At 67.0% G+C, this 12,814-nt stretch overlaps 1 protein-coding gene across 1 annotated transcript in view; it reads right to left on the bottom strand.

The window, feature by feature from the left end:
• PLEC (plectin) overlaps positions 1-12,814 on the bottom strand; it is an 81,290-nt gene that overhangs the window by 57,232 nt on the left and 11,244 nt on the right. The window contains exons 2-15 of the mRNA XM_072924331.1: positions 10,404-10,465; positions 9,428-9,517; positions 7,901-7,978; positions 7,716-7,808; positions 7,372-7,538; positions 5,057-5,172; positions 4,861-4,967; positions 4,655-4,774; positions 2,934-3,029; positions 2,192-2,319; positions 1,659-1,752; positions 1,419-1,573; positions 782-1,088; positions 241-318 (exon numbers count right to left, since the gene is read on the bottom strand). Coding sequence (XP_072780432.1) covers positions 241-318; positions 782-1,088; positions 1,419-1,573; positions 1,659-1,752; positions 2,192-2,319; positions 2,934-3,029; positions 4,655-4,774; positions 4,861-4,967; positions 5,057-5,172; positions 7,372-7,538; positions 7,716-7,808; positions 7,901-7,978; positions 9,428-9,517; positions 10,404-10,465 — 1,691 coding nt within the window. The remainder of the gene's footprint in view (positions 1-240; positions 319-781; positions 1,089-1,418; positions 1,574-1,658; positions 1,753-2,191; positions 2,320-2,933; positions 3,030-4,654; positions 4,775-4,860; positions 4,968-5,056; positions 5,173-7,371; positions 7,539-7,715; positions 7,809-7,900; positions 7,979-9,427; positions 9,518-10,403; positions 10,466-12,814) is intronic.

Raw genomic sequence — 12,814 nt, 5'->3', positions numbered from 1 at the left:
CCCAGGCCACACGTCCCCAGCAGGTCCCACCACCTCTGCCCCCCACGTCCCCAGCAGGTCCCACCACCTCTGCCCCCCACGTCCCCAGCAGGTCCCACCACCTCTGCCCCCCACGTCCCCAGCAGGTCCCACCACCTCTGCCCCCCACGTCCCCAGCAGGTCCCACCACATCTGCCCCCCACGTCCCCAGCAGGTCCCACCACATCTGCCCCCCATTCCTGCCCACCCCTCCGGCCTCACCAGCAGCTTGGCGTACTGCAGCTCCAGCTTGCCCAGGCACTCCCGGTAGGCGCTGCTGGGGCCGGGGGACAGCTGGGCCTGCAGGAGACACCGTCAGCCCCAGGACCCCCCCCAGCTGCCCTACTGCGCCCCACAAGGGGAGCGACAGCGGGGACTCCTGGGGAGGGCAGCCACACCGAGGGTGCAGGGGCTGCCCTTGGGGCACGGTGCCCCCCACCCTCCCAGGGCATCCCGGCCCCCAGGGTGCTCCAGAACAAGGGCACAGAGGCTGTGGGGGCCGGGATGGGCTGCTCTCCCCAAACCAGCCCCCCAGCAGGCTGTGCACAGCCCCAGGAGCAGAGGTGGGTGAGCCCTGGAGGCCGTGGGGAGCAGAAAGAGGGGTGGCTGTGGTGCTTCAGGGACCCCGAGGCACAGAGCAAAGGCAGCCCCACAGGGAATGCTCAGGAGCAGGAGAGGGGACAGCACTTGGGGGAACCCCTTGAAGCAGAGTGGGAACAGCCCCAGAGGACCCCCAGGACTCAGGGGTGCCCAGGGGTCTCACCTCATCCGCCCGTGCCCGCTCCACCTTGGCACGGAACTCCTCGATGGCGCGGTGCAGCCCACGGTGGGCGCCCAGGTGGGTCTCCACGGTGGGCAGGTCCGCGCCCCACTCGGCCGTGGCCACTCGCCGCTGGTTCTCCTCCACCCAGGCCAGCAGCTCCTGCAGGTACCGCAGCGGAGCCTCGTCCGGCTCCGGCCGCCGCTGCGCCGCTGTCACCGCCGTCACCGCCGTCACCGGCGCCCCCGACTTGAGCCGCAGGTTGTACTCGGTGCGGATGGACACCAGGCGCTCGTGCAGGCGGTACACGCTGCGGGGAGGGGGCGTCAGTCGGGCACAAGGGCCCTGGGGACTTCGGGGGCATGAGCTTTGGGGCGTACAGGGGCCACAGGGGGGTTTTGGGCAGAGTATGGGGGGCTTTGAGGGGTACAGGGGATATGGGGGGCACGGGGGGCACGGGGGGGCCTTGCAGGGTTTGGGGGGGCATAGGGGTGGTTGGGGGTGCAGGGAGCATGGGGGACATGAAGGGCTTTGAGGGACAGGAAGGACAAGGAGGACATGGGGGGCAGGAAGGACAAGGAGGGCTCTGGGGGCACAGGGCCATGGGGACAAGCCGTGGGGACCCCCGCAGTGCCCGTACCGCCGGTACATCTGCTCGCCCTGGGGGTGCCGCCCGTCCTTGAGGGTCTGGACGTCGTTGAAGAGCAGCCGGATCATGGCATCCGCCTTGTCCAGGTCCCTCTCCACCTCTGCCGCCTTCTGGGGCGCCTTCCCAGCCGCCAGCAGCCGCACGTCCTGCGGGCGCAGGGACGGTGAGGGCAGGGCCATGGCCGGGGCTGGTCCCACCGGGCCCCCCCGCCCCGGTGCCACCGGCACTCACAGCCTGGAGCAGAGCATCCGCCTGGTTCAGCTGCTCCTCACAGAGCCCCGACTCCATCTGCAGCTTGGTGACCACACGCTGCAGCCGCTCCAGCCTGCGGTGGGGACACAGGGAGGACACAGAGGGACTCGGTCAGCAGAGATCAGCTCCTGCCCGGGGGCAGCTGTGCTGGCCATGCACAGCACGGGTCCTGAGCCATGCTGCATCCTGCTCCCGGTCCTCATCTTCCTTTTCCCATCCCCATCCCACTTCCAACCTCAATCCCCATCCCCTACATCCCATTCCATTTCAATCCCCATCCTGCCCCCCATCCCATTCCCAATACCCCCCCATCCCCAGTCCCCGATCCTGCCCCCATCCCTCTCGTGCCGTGCCGTGCCGTGTTTCCCAGCAGCAGCCGTGACTCACAGCCCTGTGGTTCCCCGTCGGGGGGGCCGGCACACCCCACCCCGGCCCAGCCCCGCGGTTTGGCAGCGGGACGGGGGTGTGGGTGCCAGCGCGGCCCTGCCCGCCCCCCGGCCCCCCCTACTCGCCTCTCAAACTCTGCCCGCAGCAGCTTCTCCCGCTCCAGCACAGCGACGTGCAGCCGCCCCCACTCCTTCTCCACGTCCAGTGGGTGGTACCCGGGGGGCACCTTCAGCTGTCCCGACTGCACCGCGCCCTGCACGCCCCAAATGTCACACGCTGCCCCAAGGGGCGTGCCGGGCACCGCTGCAGCACCCTGGCACCATCATCCCCCTTGGGACCCACCCCACACCCCCAGGACCCCTGACACCCCGGGACCCACAGCCCCTGGCACCATCATCCCCCTTGGAACCCACCCCACACCCCCAGGACCCATAGCCCCTGGCACCATCATCCCCCCTGGGACCCACCCCACACCCCCAGGACCCCTGGCACCCCGGGACCCACAGCCCCTGGCACCATCATCCCCCTTGGGACCCACCCCACACCCCCAGGACCCCTGACACCCCGGGACCCACAGCACCCTGGCACCATCATCCCCCTTGGGACCCACCCCACACCCCCAGGACCCACAGCCCCTGGCACCATCATCCCCCTGGGACCCACCCAGAGCCCCTCAAGGCCCCCAGGACCATCATCCCCTTGGGACATACCCCCAGTTTCTCGAGACCCCTGGCTACTGGGACCCCCACCCCTCAGGACCTGAGGTCCCCAGGGTCTCCCCCTCAGCCCCCCCACACCTTGGGATCCCAAGCTCCCAGAACCCCACAGGACCCCACCTCCCAGCCCCACCCAGCCCTTTGCCGGCACCTCCAGCGCCTGGAAGATGGTTTTGGAGCGGTTCTTGTCGGCCTCCCGAGCCGGCAGCTCCGTCTCCTTGAACTTGAGAAACTGGCGCCAGAGAATCTGGCGGGGAGGGGGGCACAGCTGAGCGGGGACCCCCAGCCGCTGCTGCTGCCCCCTCCCCAAGCATCCGCCCTCCCCACCCTGCAATTTTCCATCTGTGCCGAGCCGGGAAGGAAGTGGCCGCGCTGGGCTTTGCCAGCGGTGACTCAGGCAGAGCCAGGAGGGTGAGTCAGACGGGGCCCCCCTTGGGGAACCCGGCTCTGTCATGGCTCCGAGCCCCCAAACCCTGCAGACCCCCAGACTGGCACCGAGAGGGCTCCGTGCCACAGCCGCGCCCCGCTCTCACGGTGACACAGCCCAGCTGTGTGCTGTGTGCTGCCACGGGGGCTGCCACACTGGCCCTGAGCCACCCACGGCGGGGCTGCCGGCTGGCTGGCACCCCTCACTGGGCACCAGCCACCCACAGGGGTACCACCGGCCAGCTGGGACTCTGCCACACGCTGCCTCGGCTACCGGTGGCTCCTGGGGCTGGCATCCCTGTGGCAGCATTGTGGTCCCCATGCCCATGCCAGGCCAGCAGCACTGTCCCTGTCTCTGTGCCCATCCCCGTGCCCATGCCAGGCCAGCAGCACCGTCCCTGTCCCTGTGCCCATGCCAGGCCAGCAGCACTGTCCCTGTCCCTTGTGCCAATCCCTGTGCCCACGCCAGGCCAGCAGCACTGTCCCTGTCCCTTGTGCCAATCCCTGTGCCCACACCAGGCCAGCAGCACTGTCCCTGTCTCTGTGCCAATCCCTGTGCCCATGCCAGGCCAGCAGTGCTGTCCTTGTCCCTGTCCCTTGTGCCAATCCCCATTCCCATGCCAGGCCAGCAGCACTGTCCCTGTCTCTGTCTCTGTGCCCATCCCCGTGCCCATGCCAGGCCAGCAGCACTGTCCCTGTCCCTGTCCCTTGTGCCAATCCCCGTGCCCATGCCAGGCCAGCAGACCTGTCCCTGTCCCTGTCTCTGTGCCCATCCCCGTGCCCATCCCAGACCAGCAGCACTGTCCCTGTCCCTTGTGCCAATCCCCGTCCCCATGGCAGGCCAGCAGCACTGTCCCTGTGCCCATCCCCGTGCCCATGCCAGCCCAGCAGCACTGTCCCTGTCCCTGTGCCCATGCCAGGCCAGCAGCACTGTCCCAGTCCCTGTCTCTGTGCCCATGCCAGGCCAGCAGCACTGTCCCTGTCCCTGTGCCCATCCCCGTGCCCATGCCAGGCCAGCAGCACTGTCCCTGTCCCCTGTGCCAATCCCCATGCCCATGCCAGGCCAGCAGCACTGTCCCTGTCCCTGTGCCCATCCCTGTGCCCATGCCAGGCCAGCAGCACTGTCCCTGTCCCTGTGCCCATCTCCATGCCCATGCCAGGCCAGCAGCACTGTCCCTGTCCCTATGCCAGGCCAGCAGCACTGTCCCTGTCCCTGTGCCCATGCCAGGCCAGCACCGTCCCTGTCCTTGTCCCTGTCCCTGTGCCCATGCCAGGCCAGCACCACTGTCCCTGTCTCTGTGCCCATGCCAGGCCAGCACCGTCCCTGTCCCTGTCCCTGTGCCCATGCCAGCCCAGCACCGTCCCTGTCCTTGTCCCTGTCCCTGTGCCCATGCCAGGCCAGCACCGTCCCTGTCCCCGTGCCCACGCCGGTGCCGGTGGCCTCACCTCGATCTCCTCGTAGCTGGCAGGGAGGCGACGCTCCTCGAAGAGCGCCGAGTGCTGCCGGCTCCACTGCAGCAGCCCCGTCACCACCTCGTAGTACTCCTGCCAGCGCAGCTGCAGCTCCTGGGGTGGGGGACACGTGTGGGGCTGGCGGTGACGCTGCAGGGGTGGCAGCAGCCCCCCAGCAGCCCCCCAGCACCCCAACTCACGTTGGCCTTGACGCCGTCCTGCACCTCGGGCACGCGCGGCATGGCATCGTACAGCGAGGACACGTAGGTGATGATGGACTTCTCATCCGGCTGCGCCACGTCCACGTCTGGGGGAGGGAGGGGGTCAGATGGGGCGCCCCGTGGTGGGGAGGGATGGGGCTCCGCAGAGGGACCCCCCAGTTCAGCCCAGCTGTACCTTCGGGGTCCAGCAGCCGCGTCACCCCCAGATCGCGCTCGGCCACGGTGAAGGCCTGGTCCAGGTTCTCCAGGTTGCTCTGGCGGTACACCCGGCTCATGTCGATCAGCATCGGCCTGCGGGTGGGGGTCAGCAGGGCTCAGGGGGGCTGCGGGCACCCCAGAATCCCGAGGAGGGCAGGTCCCCCCTGCCCTGCCTGAACTCCTGCCAGGCTGTCCCACAGCAGGGACACCGGTGACAGGGGAGCCCCCACAGCCAGCACAGGGACAGGACGGGCTGGGGACACACGCAGTCCCCAGTGGGAACCCCAACACAGTCAGAGCCCCCGTGTCCTGTGAACTGGCACTGTTGTTGTTGAGGTGGCTGTGATATAAAGTAGTTTTAGATGGTAACTCTTTATTATTGAAGATAGTTGACTTTTTATACACTTTTTAATTGGTTATATTTTTTACTTTAATTATTGGTTATAATAAGTTAACATAATACTATTGGTGAAAAGTAATAGCGATTTTAGTTAATTTTTTAAAAATACTTTGTTTAGTTGTAAAGTTTTTTTTCTTTAATTCATCTCTTCCCTTGGCTTTTTTGGTTATAGTTTTGGATAATTTTTTTTATTAGTTTTTTTTTTGTTTGTTTCTTAGTTTCTTTCTGTTCTTTTAGCTATCAGGCTCGCTGTTAGCCCTTTCCACAGGGCACCCCAGCCTGGCATGGGGCTGATACCGCAGTGCCCTGTGGGGTGACACCCCAGTGCCCCGTGGGGTGACACCTCGGGCGCCCATGGTGAGGCCAAGCTCAGTGCAGCAGTGCCGTGGTGCAGAGCACAGCAGTGACACGGCACAGCGCAGGCGACTCCCCCCACCTGGCACAGGCCTGCACACGTTTTCTCTCCCCAAAAGCACGCGGAGGTCCCAGCAGGACCCGTGGGGACCTGCCTGTCCCCGCCCTGGCACGCCAGCGGTGGGCACGGCGCTCAGCACGGGCTGATGGGCTGGGACTCGTCAGGAGAACGTGCTCACGGCGCCCCGAGGATTGGCACAGCCACCCCGGGGACACGAGGTCAGCACGGCTGCCCCATGAGCACGGGATTGGCACGGCTGCCCCATGAGCACAGGATTGGCACGGCTGCCCCATGAGCACGGGATTGGCACGGCTGCCCCATTAGCACAGCTGTGGCTGCCCCATAAACACAGGTATGGCTGCCCCATAAGCACAGGCACAGCTGCCCCATGAGCAAAGCTATGGCTGCCCCATGAGCACAGCTATGGCTGCCCCATAAGCACGGGTATGGCTGCCCCATCAGCACAGCTGTGGCTGCCCCATGAGTATGGGACTGGCTGCCCCATAAGCACAGGTATGGCTGCCCCATAAGCATAGGTATGGCTGCCCCATGAGCACAGGTATGGGTGCCCCATGAGCACAGCTGTGGCTGCCCCATAAGCACAGCTGTGGCTGCCCCATGAGCACAGCTGTGGCTGCCCCATAAGCACAGCTATGGCTGCCCCATAAGCATAGGTATGGCTGCCCCATGAGCACAGGTATGGGTGCCCCATAAGCACAGCTGTGGCTGCCCCATAAGCACAGCTATGGCTGCCCCATGAGCACAGGTATGGCTGCCCCATGAGCACAGCTGTGGCTGCCCCATAAGCACAGCTGTGGCTGCCCCATAAGCACAGCTATGGCTGCCCCAAGACCCCAGGTATGGCTGCCCCATGAGCACAGGTATGGCTGCCCCATAAGCACAGCTGTGGCTGCCCCATAAGCATAGCTGTGGCTGCCCCATGAGCAAAGCTATGGCTGCCCCATGAGCACAGCTGTGGCTGCCCCATGAGCACAGGTATGGCTGCCCCATAAGCACAGGTATGGCTGCCCCATGAGCACAGGTATGGCTGCCCCATAAGCACAGCTGTGGCTGCCCCATAAGCACAGCTATGGCTGCCCCATAAGCACAGCTGTGGCTGCCCCATAAGCACAGCTGTGGCTGCCCCATGAGCACAGCTGCGGCTGCCCCATGAGCACAGGTATGGCTGCCCCATGAGCACAGCTATGGCTGCCCCATGAGCACAGCTGTGGCTGCCCCATAAGCACAGCTATGGCTGCCCCATGAGCACGGCTGTGGCTGCCCCATAAGCACAGCTGTGGCTGCCCCATGAGCACGGGACTGGCTGCCCCATAAGCACAGCTGTGGCTGCCCCATAAGCACAGCTGTGGCTGCCCCATAAGCACAGCTGTGGCTGCCCCACGAGCACAGGATCAGCACGGCCGCCCCACGAGCACACGCCTGCCCGTGGACCACACGGCACCACCACGGCACCCACCTGTGCCGGTGGATGATGGCGTTGAAGAGGCGCCCGTCCCGCCAGCTGGTGGTGAAGTTGTCACAGCGGAGGCCCTGGTAATCCTCCACCATCCGCTGTGACCACAGCAGCAGCTTCTCCTTGGCTGTCATGTCCTCCGACTGCCCGGTCACCTGGATGTCCGAGATCTGCCAGGACACAGCTGTTACTCTGGAAACCGGCACGGGCACCGGCACGACGGCACTCGCTGCATGGCACCGCCAGCGACACCGCTCCTGCCCCACTGGGGACCAGACCAGCCTGGGACACCATGGAATCCTGACCCCTCAGTACCACTGTCCCCATCCCCACCCCGCCGGGCTCACCTGGAAGTGGAGGATGATGGTCCAGATGAGCCCCAGTGTCAGTTTGGGGTTGCCGTCGGCGATGTCATCGTTCCGGATGTTCACCAGCTTCACCTGCAGCGCAGGACACACGCGGCTCAGGGATGGGGGAGCCCGGCACAGCCCCGGGGGTTATGGCCATCCCAGGGGTCCCTCCCTATTCTCACCTGCCGATGCTTCAGGTAGTTGAGGGCAATCTGGACATTCTGCAGCTTGTGGAAGCGCATCCGGCCCTTCTCCCGGGGCTGGGGAAGAGGAGGGTGGTGAGCGCGGCCACGCTGGACACGGCCCCGCAGTGTCCTGTCACCACAGCCCCTCGGTGACACCACACCGCGCCCTCGGCCCCACCATGATGCCACCACACCGTCCTGCCATCCCGGCGCCGTCCGGCCGCTCCCGGCACCGCACATGCCGATGGCACCCGCCCTCGCACTTTGCCCCTGCAGGGGTGGGGACGCTCCCCATGCTCCCCCCGCGGCACAGGCTGTTCCCACGCCACGCCACGCCCGGCAGCACCGGGACCATCACGGCCGTCCCGAGGGGAGCTGAGTGCCGCTCGGAGTGCTGCTGGCCCCAGTGCCAGCACACCACGGTCCTGCCAGCGCCGCAGGTGTGGCCACCGTGGTCCCTCGCCATGCAGCTCCCCAGCACGCTGCAGTGTCCCCTCAGCAGGACCAGGAACTGCCAAGATGGGTCAGCCCCCCAAACTTGTGGGTCCCAGCTGGGGTCCCCTGGGTCCTGCCCAAACAGATCCCCCAGCATGTTCCTGCCCCATGGCAATGCCGACGTTGCACCAGCTAAGCCCAGCTTTGGCTGGGGGGCTCCATGAAGCCCCTTGTGCCGCTCAGCAGCAGACCAGGGTCACTCCTGTCACACAGAAAGGGGCCAACATGGACCCACAGCCGCCCGGGGCCAGGACTGGCCCTAGCGTGAGACCCACGGGCCACCCCGCAGAGCGAGCAGCACGTCCTGCTGTGGTGCCAGGAGCCAGAGTCCAGCTCCTGACAGCCCGCTGGGATCACTCCCAGTGACGCTGCTTCTGGATGATGACTTCTCTCTTGCTGCTGCCACTGAGTTCTGGCCCAGGGAAACCCACCCCCACAGCTCTGGGCATCAAGGGGCACCAGGACAGGCAAAGCATGCAGCAGAGCACCGGGACAGCACCGGGACAGGCACACAGCACATGGCATGCAGACAGTGCTGGGACATGCCGGGCACCGCTCCGTGCCGCTGCCACAGCACCGCTGTCACACAGCACATGGCATGCAGACAGTGCTGGGACATGCCGGGCACCACTCCGTGCCGCTGCCACAGCACCGCTGCTCCGGCCGCGCCAGGAGCCGACGGCAGAACCACTCACCAACCGCAAGGTCCGGAGGACGTCGCGCTCCCGGGGCTGCCCCGGCCGAGCCGAGCGGAGAGGAGCAGAGAGAGGAAGGAGAAGGAGGAGGCAAAGGCGGCGGTGGGCCGGGGGCCGGCGCCAGGAAGCAGAGAGGGCACCAAAGCAAAGAGAGGTTAGAGGCGGGGGGCGCGGGCACTCCAGGGTCACCGGGACAGACCGACGGCCAAGCAGGACGAGAGGGAACACAGGCAGGCAGCGAAGGGGAGGACGAGGATGAAGACACGGCCGGTGGAAGGGTGCCGGCGCGTGGCGGGACCGGGGGACAGTGCGGGCAGGGCAGAGTGGCACCTACCAGCGTGTCACCCGACAGCACCTCCAGCAGCGAGATGAGGTTGTGCCCGTCCCGCAGGTCCTCGTACAGGTCGTTGACATGGCGCTGCGCCTGCGGGGAAAGCCATGGTGTCGGGGGGCTGGGGGCAGCTGAGCGCCCCCCACCCCTGCCAGCAAACACCGGGGTGGGTGCCCGGTGACCCCCCAGTGCAGCGGGTGCTCGCACACAGCTCCAAGTGCGGCCGGTGTCCCCAGTGCCACAATCACCCCAAACACACACAGCAGCTCCCCCGTGCCAGGATGGATCCGGCATCGCTCCGGCATCGCTCTTGGCATGCAGAGACCCACCGTGAAGGGCTCAGACCCTCCGCCCACCACGCAGGGCTCAGACCCACTGCCGAGCACAGTGGCAGCCCCAGGGGAAAGGAGGGTGTGCAAAGAGGAAGAGCGCAGTGGGACAGACAGACAGAGAGGAAGGACCTACCTCTGGTCGCCAGTGCTGCGCAGGGCAGAGAGAAGAGAGCAGTTAGGAGAGAGCTGAGAGGGGACCCAGGGTGGGCAGAGCGTGGTGGCACCACGATGGCACTGCAGGGTCAGGGACACGTGGAGACACATTTTGGGGAACTGGGCCATGTCCCAGTGTGTGCCAGGTGCCAAGGTGGGGCTCTGCCTGCGGCAGGGACTGGGGACTGGCAGGGGTGGGACAGGACGGAGGGCGTCAAAGCACAGGACACACCCCCAGGTGCCAAGGGCACCGTTCCCTCCTGGCACACTGGGAGGGCAGCAGGAGGGCAGATCCCACCTGGAGGGCAGAACCCCACCCCAGAGGCAGCTGAGAGGCCTTGACCAGAGGTGCGGCACAGGAGCGCCAGCACTGGCACCGGGGACCCTCCACTGCCACGTCTCGGCTGTCCCAGCACACGGGGCTGTGGGTGGGGGTGATCTGGGGCTGGGGACTGCTGGGGCAGCGGTGCCCGCTGGACTGGCAGTGCCCATACCTTGATAAGGTGCTTGTTGACCCATTTGGTGAAGGTTTTCTTCTGGACACGATCTCGCTCATCTGCAAGAGAGGAGAGGGACAGGTGAGCCAGTGGCACCAGGGTCGTGGCACAGCAAAAAACCAGACCCCGCCGGCGGCACCGCAGGGCACGGCTGGCACAGGAAACGATGAGCCAACCGCTCTGGGGAACCACGGTGACTCACGGGGGTGTGGGGAGAGGAAACAGCTAACGGGGATCGGCCCCAGCGTGCCAGCACCATGCCAGCACCGTGCCAGCACCCACCAGTGCCCGCCAGCACCTCAGCTCTGAGCACTGAGATTAGATCAGCTGCTAATAACGTGCTGCTAATAACGTGGTGCTAATAACGTGGTGCTAATAACGTGGTGCTAATGAATAACACCAAGGTCGCAGGTTCAACCCCAGTACGGACAAATCAGGAGTTGGACTTGGTGATCCTTGTGGAACTGCTTTCACCTCGGACTATTCTGTGCCTCTGTGACTGCTGGGAGCAGGAGGTGCCTACCTAACCCTGAGCCCTCTGGCACTGCTCTGAGGAGCGCCAGCACTGCCCTGGGCTCAGTGGGCACTGATTGAGCGGTTTGGGTATGGTACGGAGATGAGCCCATGGGGTGCTTGTCCTGGCACCACCCTGGACCCTGGTGGGACATGTACGGGACTGAGATGAGCCCACGCACCCTCTGCACTGCCAGAGCTGTGGGACACCCCAGGACACCTCCAGGACACCCTTCTCTGTGGGCACAGGGCCAAGCAGGGCTGCAGTGAGTCACGGCGCTCCCTGCCCGCTGCCCTGTCATTAGGGGATGGCATGGGAATGGGAACGGTGACGCATTGGGATGGGAACCCGGGATCGCCCGGGACCCACCCCCCAGCACCCGCTGCCCTGCACCCCGTTAACCCCCCAGCGCCCCACTGCCAGCACCCCTGTCCCCCTGTATCCCCAGTGTCACACACCCCGCCTGATGCCCAAGGCCAGAAGTGACACCCTATGCCCACGGGGCGATGCCCCCGGTGCCGCGGCAGCCGCAGCGCCCCGCTGCCCCGGCCGTGGCGAGCCGGGCGCTGCGTGCTGGGTCTTGCCCTGCTGGAGCGTGCCGGGATCTGCCCACGCGGCACCCAGCGCCCCACAGCCAACCCTCCCCGCCGGGAGAGCACCCCGGGGTGCTGCACAGCCCGAGCGCCCCGCGGCACCGCCAGGGCGTGCCGGGCCAGGAGCGGCCACGGTACGAGAGGAAGAAAGGAAGGAAGGAAGGAAGGAAACGTGGGGCGCGCCGAGCGGGGGGCACCGACACCACAGCCCGGCACCCGCACCCACAGCATTGACACCCGAGGGGTCCCCGAGCGGCGCCCACCCCACACCCACGGGCGGCGGCGCAGGGAGAGCCGGGCCAGGCCGGACCGGCCGGGCAGGGCGTGGCAGGAAGCGACCGAGGGCACCGGGGATGGAGCTGGGCGGCGGCGAGGGGGTCTGCTGCAGTCTGCCCCACAGCCCGCCCCACCAACACCGCCCCGGCGTGCGGGTCTGCCCCACAGCCCGGCCGGAGACATCGCCCCGGCGTGCGGGTCTGCCCCGCAGCCCGCCCTGGGGACACCGCCCCTGCCCCAGGGACACCGCTCTGCTGTGGGGGCTGCCCCACGGCCCGCCGGGGGCCCAGAGCCCCGGGGACACGGACACGGATCCAGCACGGGGGACCCCGCCCCGGTGCGGGGCGCTGCCCGGGGGCACCGGCCCAGGTGGGGATGCCGAGGCTGCGGCCCCCACGCCCCACGCGGTACCTTTGCGGCCCTCGGCCGCCCGCAGCACGGCCAGGTACAGGTTGTCCTCAGAGCCCGTCCGGGCGGCCACCGCCGGAGCCTCCTCCGAGCTGCGCCGCGGCCGCGACATGCTGAGCGAGCCCCGACACAGCTGCGCTCCCTTCCCGGTCCCGCCGCGAGTGGGGCGGCCCGGGGAGGAGACGGGGCTCTCTCCCCCCGCCCCACGCCCCACGCCCCACGCCCCGACCCTGCCCACAGGAAACTCCTGAGCTTTAACCCTTCCCTCCCTGCGCCTGCAGGCGGGATGGGACACGGAGCCACGGAGCAACCACGGAACGCTCCACGGGGAGCCGGCGCCCCCAGCCCCACACACGGGGCAGCGGGACCCCCGGATCTGCGAGAGCGGGGAGCGGGACCCCCGGTTCCTGAAGATCGGGGTGCTCAGAAACCCCTCACCCCTCACCCAGGGTGGCCAGACCCCCTGCCCCACACCTCGGGGTCTGGGGACCCTCAGGTCCATAAGTCCAAAGGGGGTGGGGCCCACAGCCTGGGACTGTTGGACCCCCAGCCACCACATCTCAGGACCACCAGGTTTCCAAGCTCTGGAGGCTCAGGTCCCCCAGGTTTGCAGGTCA

Source organism: Taeniopygia guttata, chromosome 2 (assembly GCF_048771995.1).
Source record: "Taeniopygia guttata chromosome 2, bTaeGut7.mat, whole genome shotgun sequence".
Lineage (NCBI taxonomy): Eukaryota > Metazoa > Chordata > Aves > Passeriformes > Estrildidae > Taeniopygia > Taeniopygia guttata.
The sequence above is the reverse complement of the archived record's forward strand: the minus strand, read 5'-3'. Positions and strand labels throughout refer to the sequence as shown.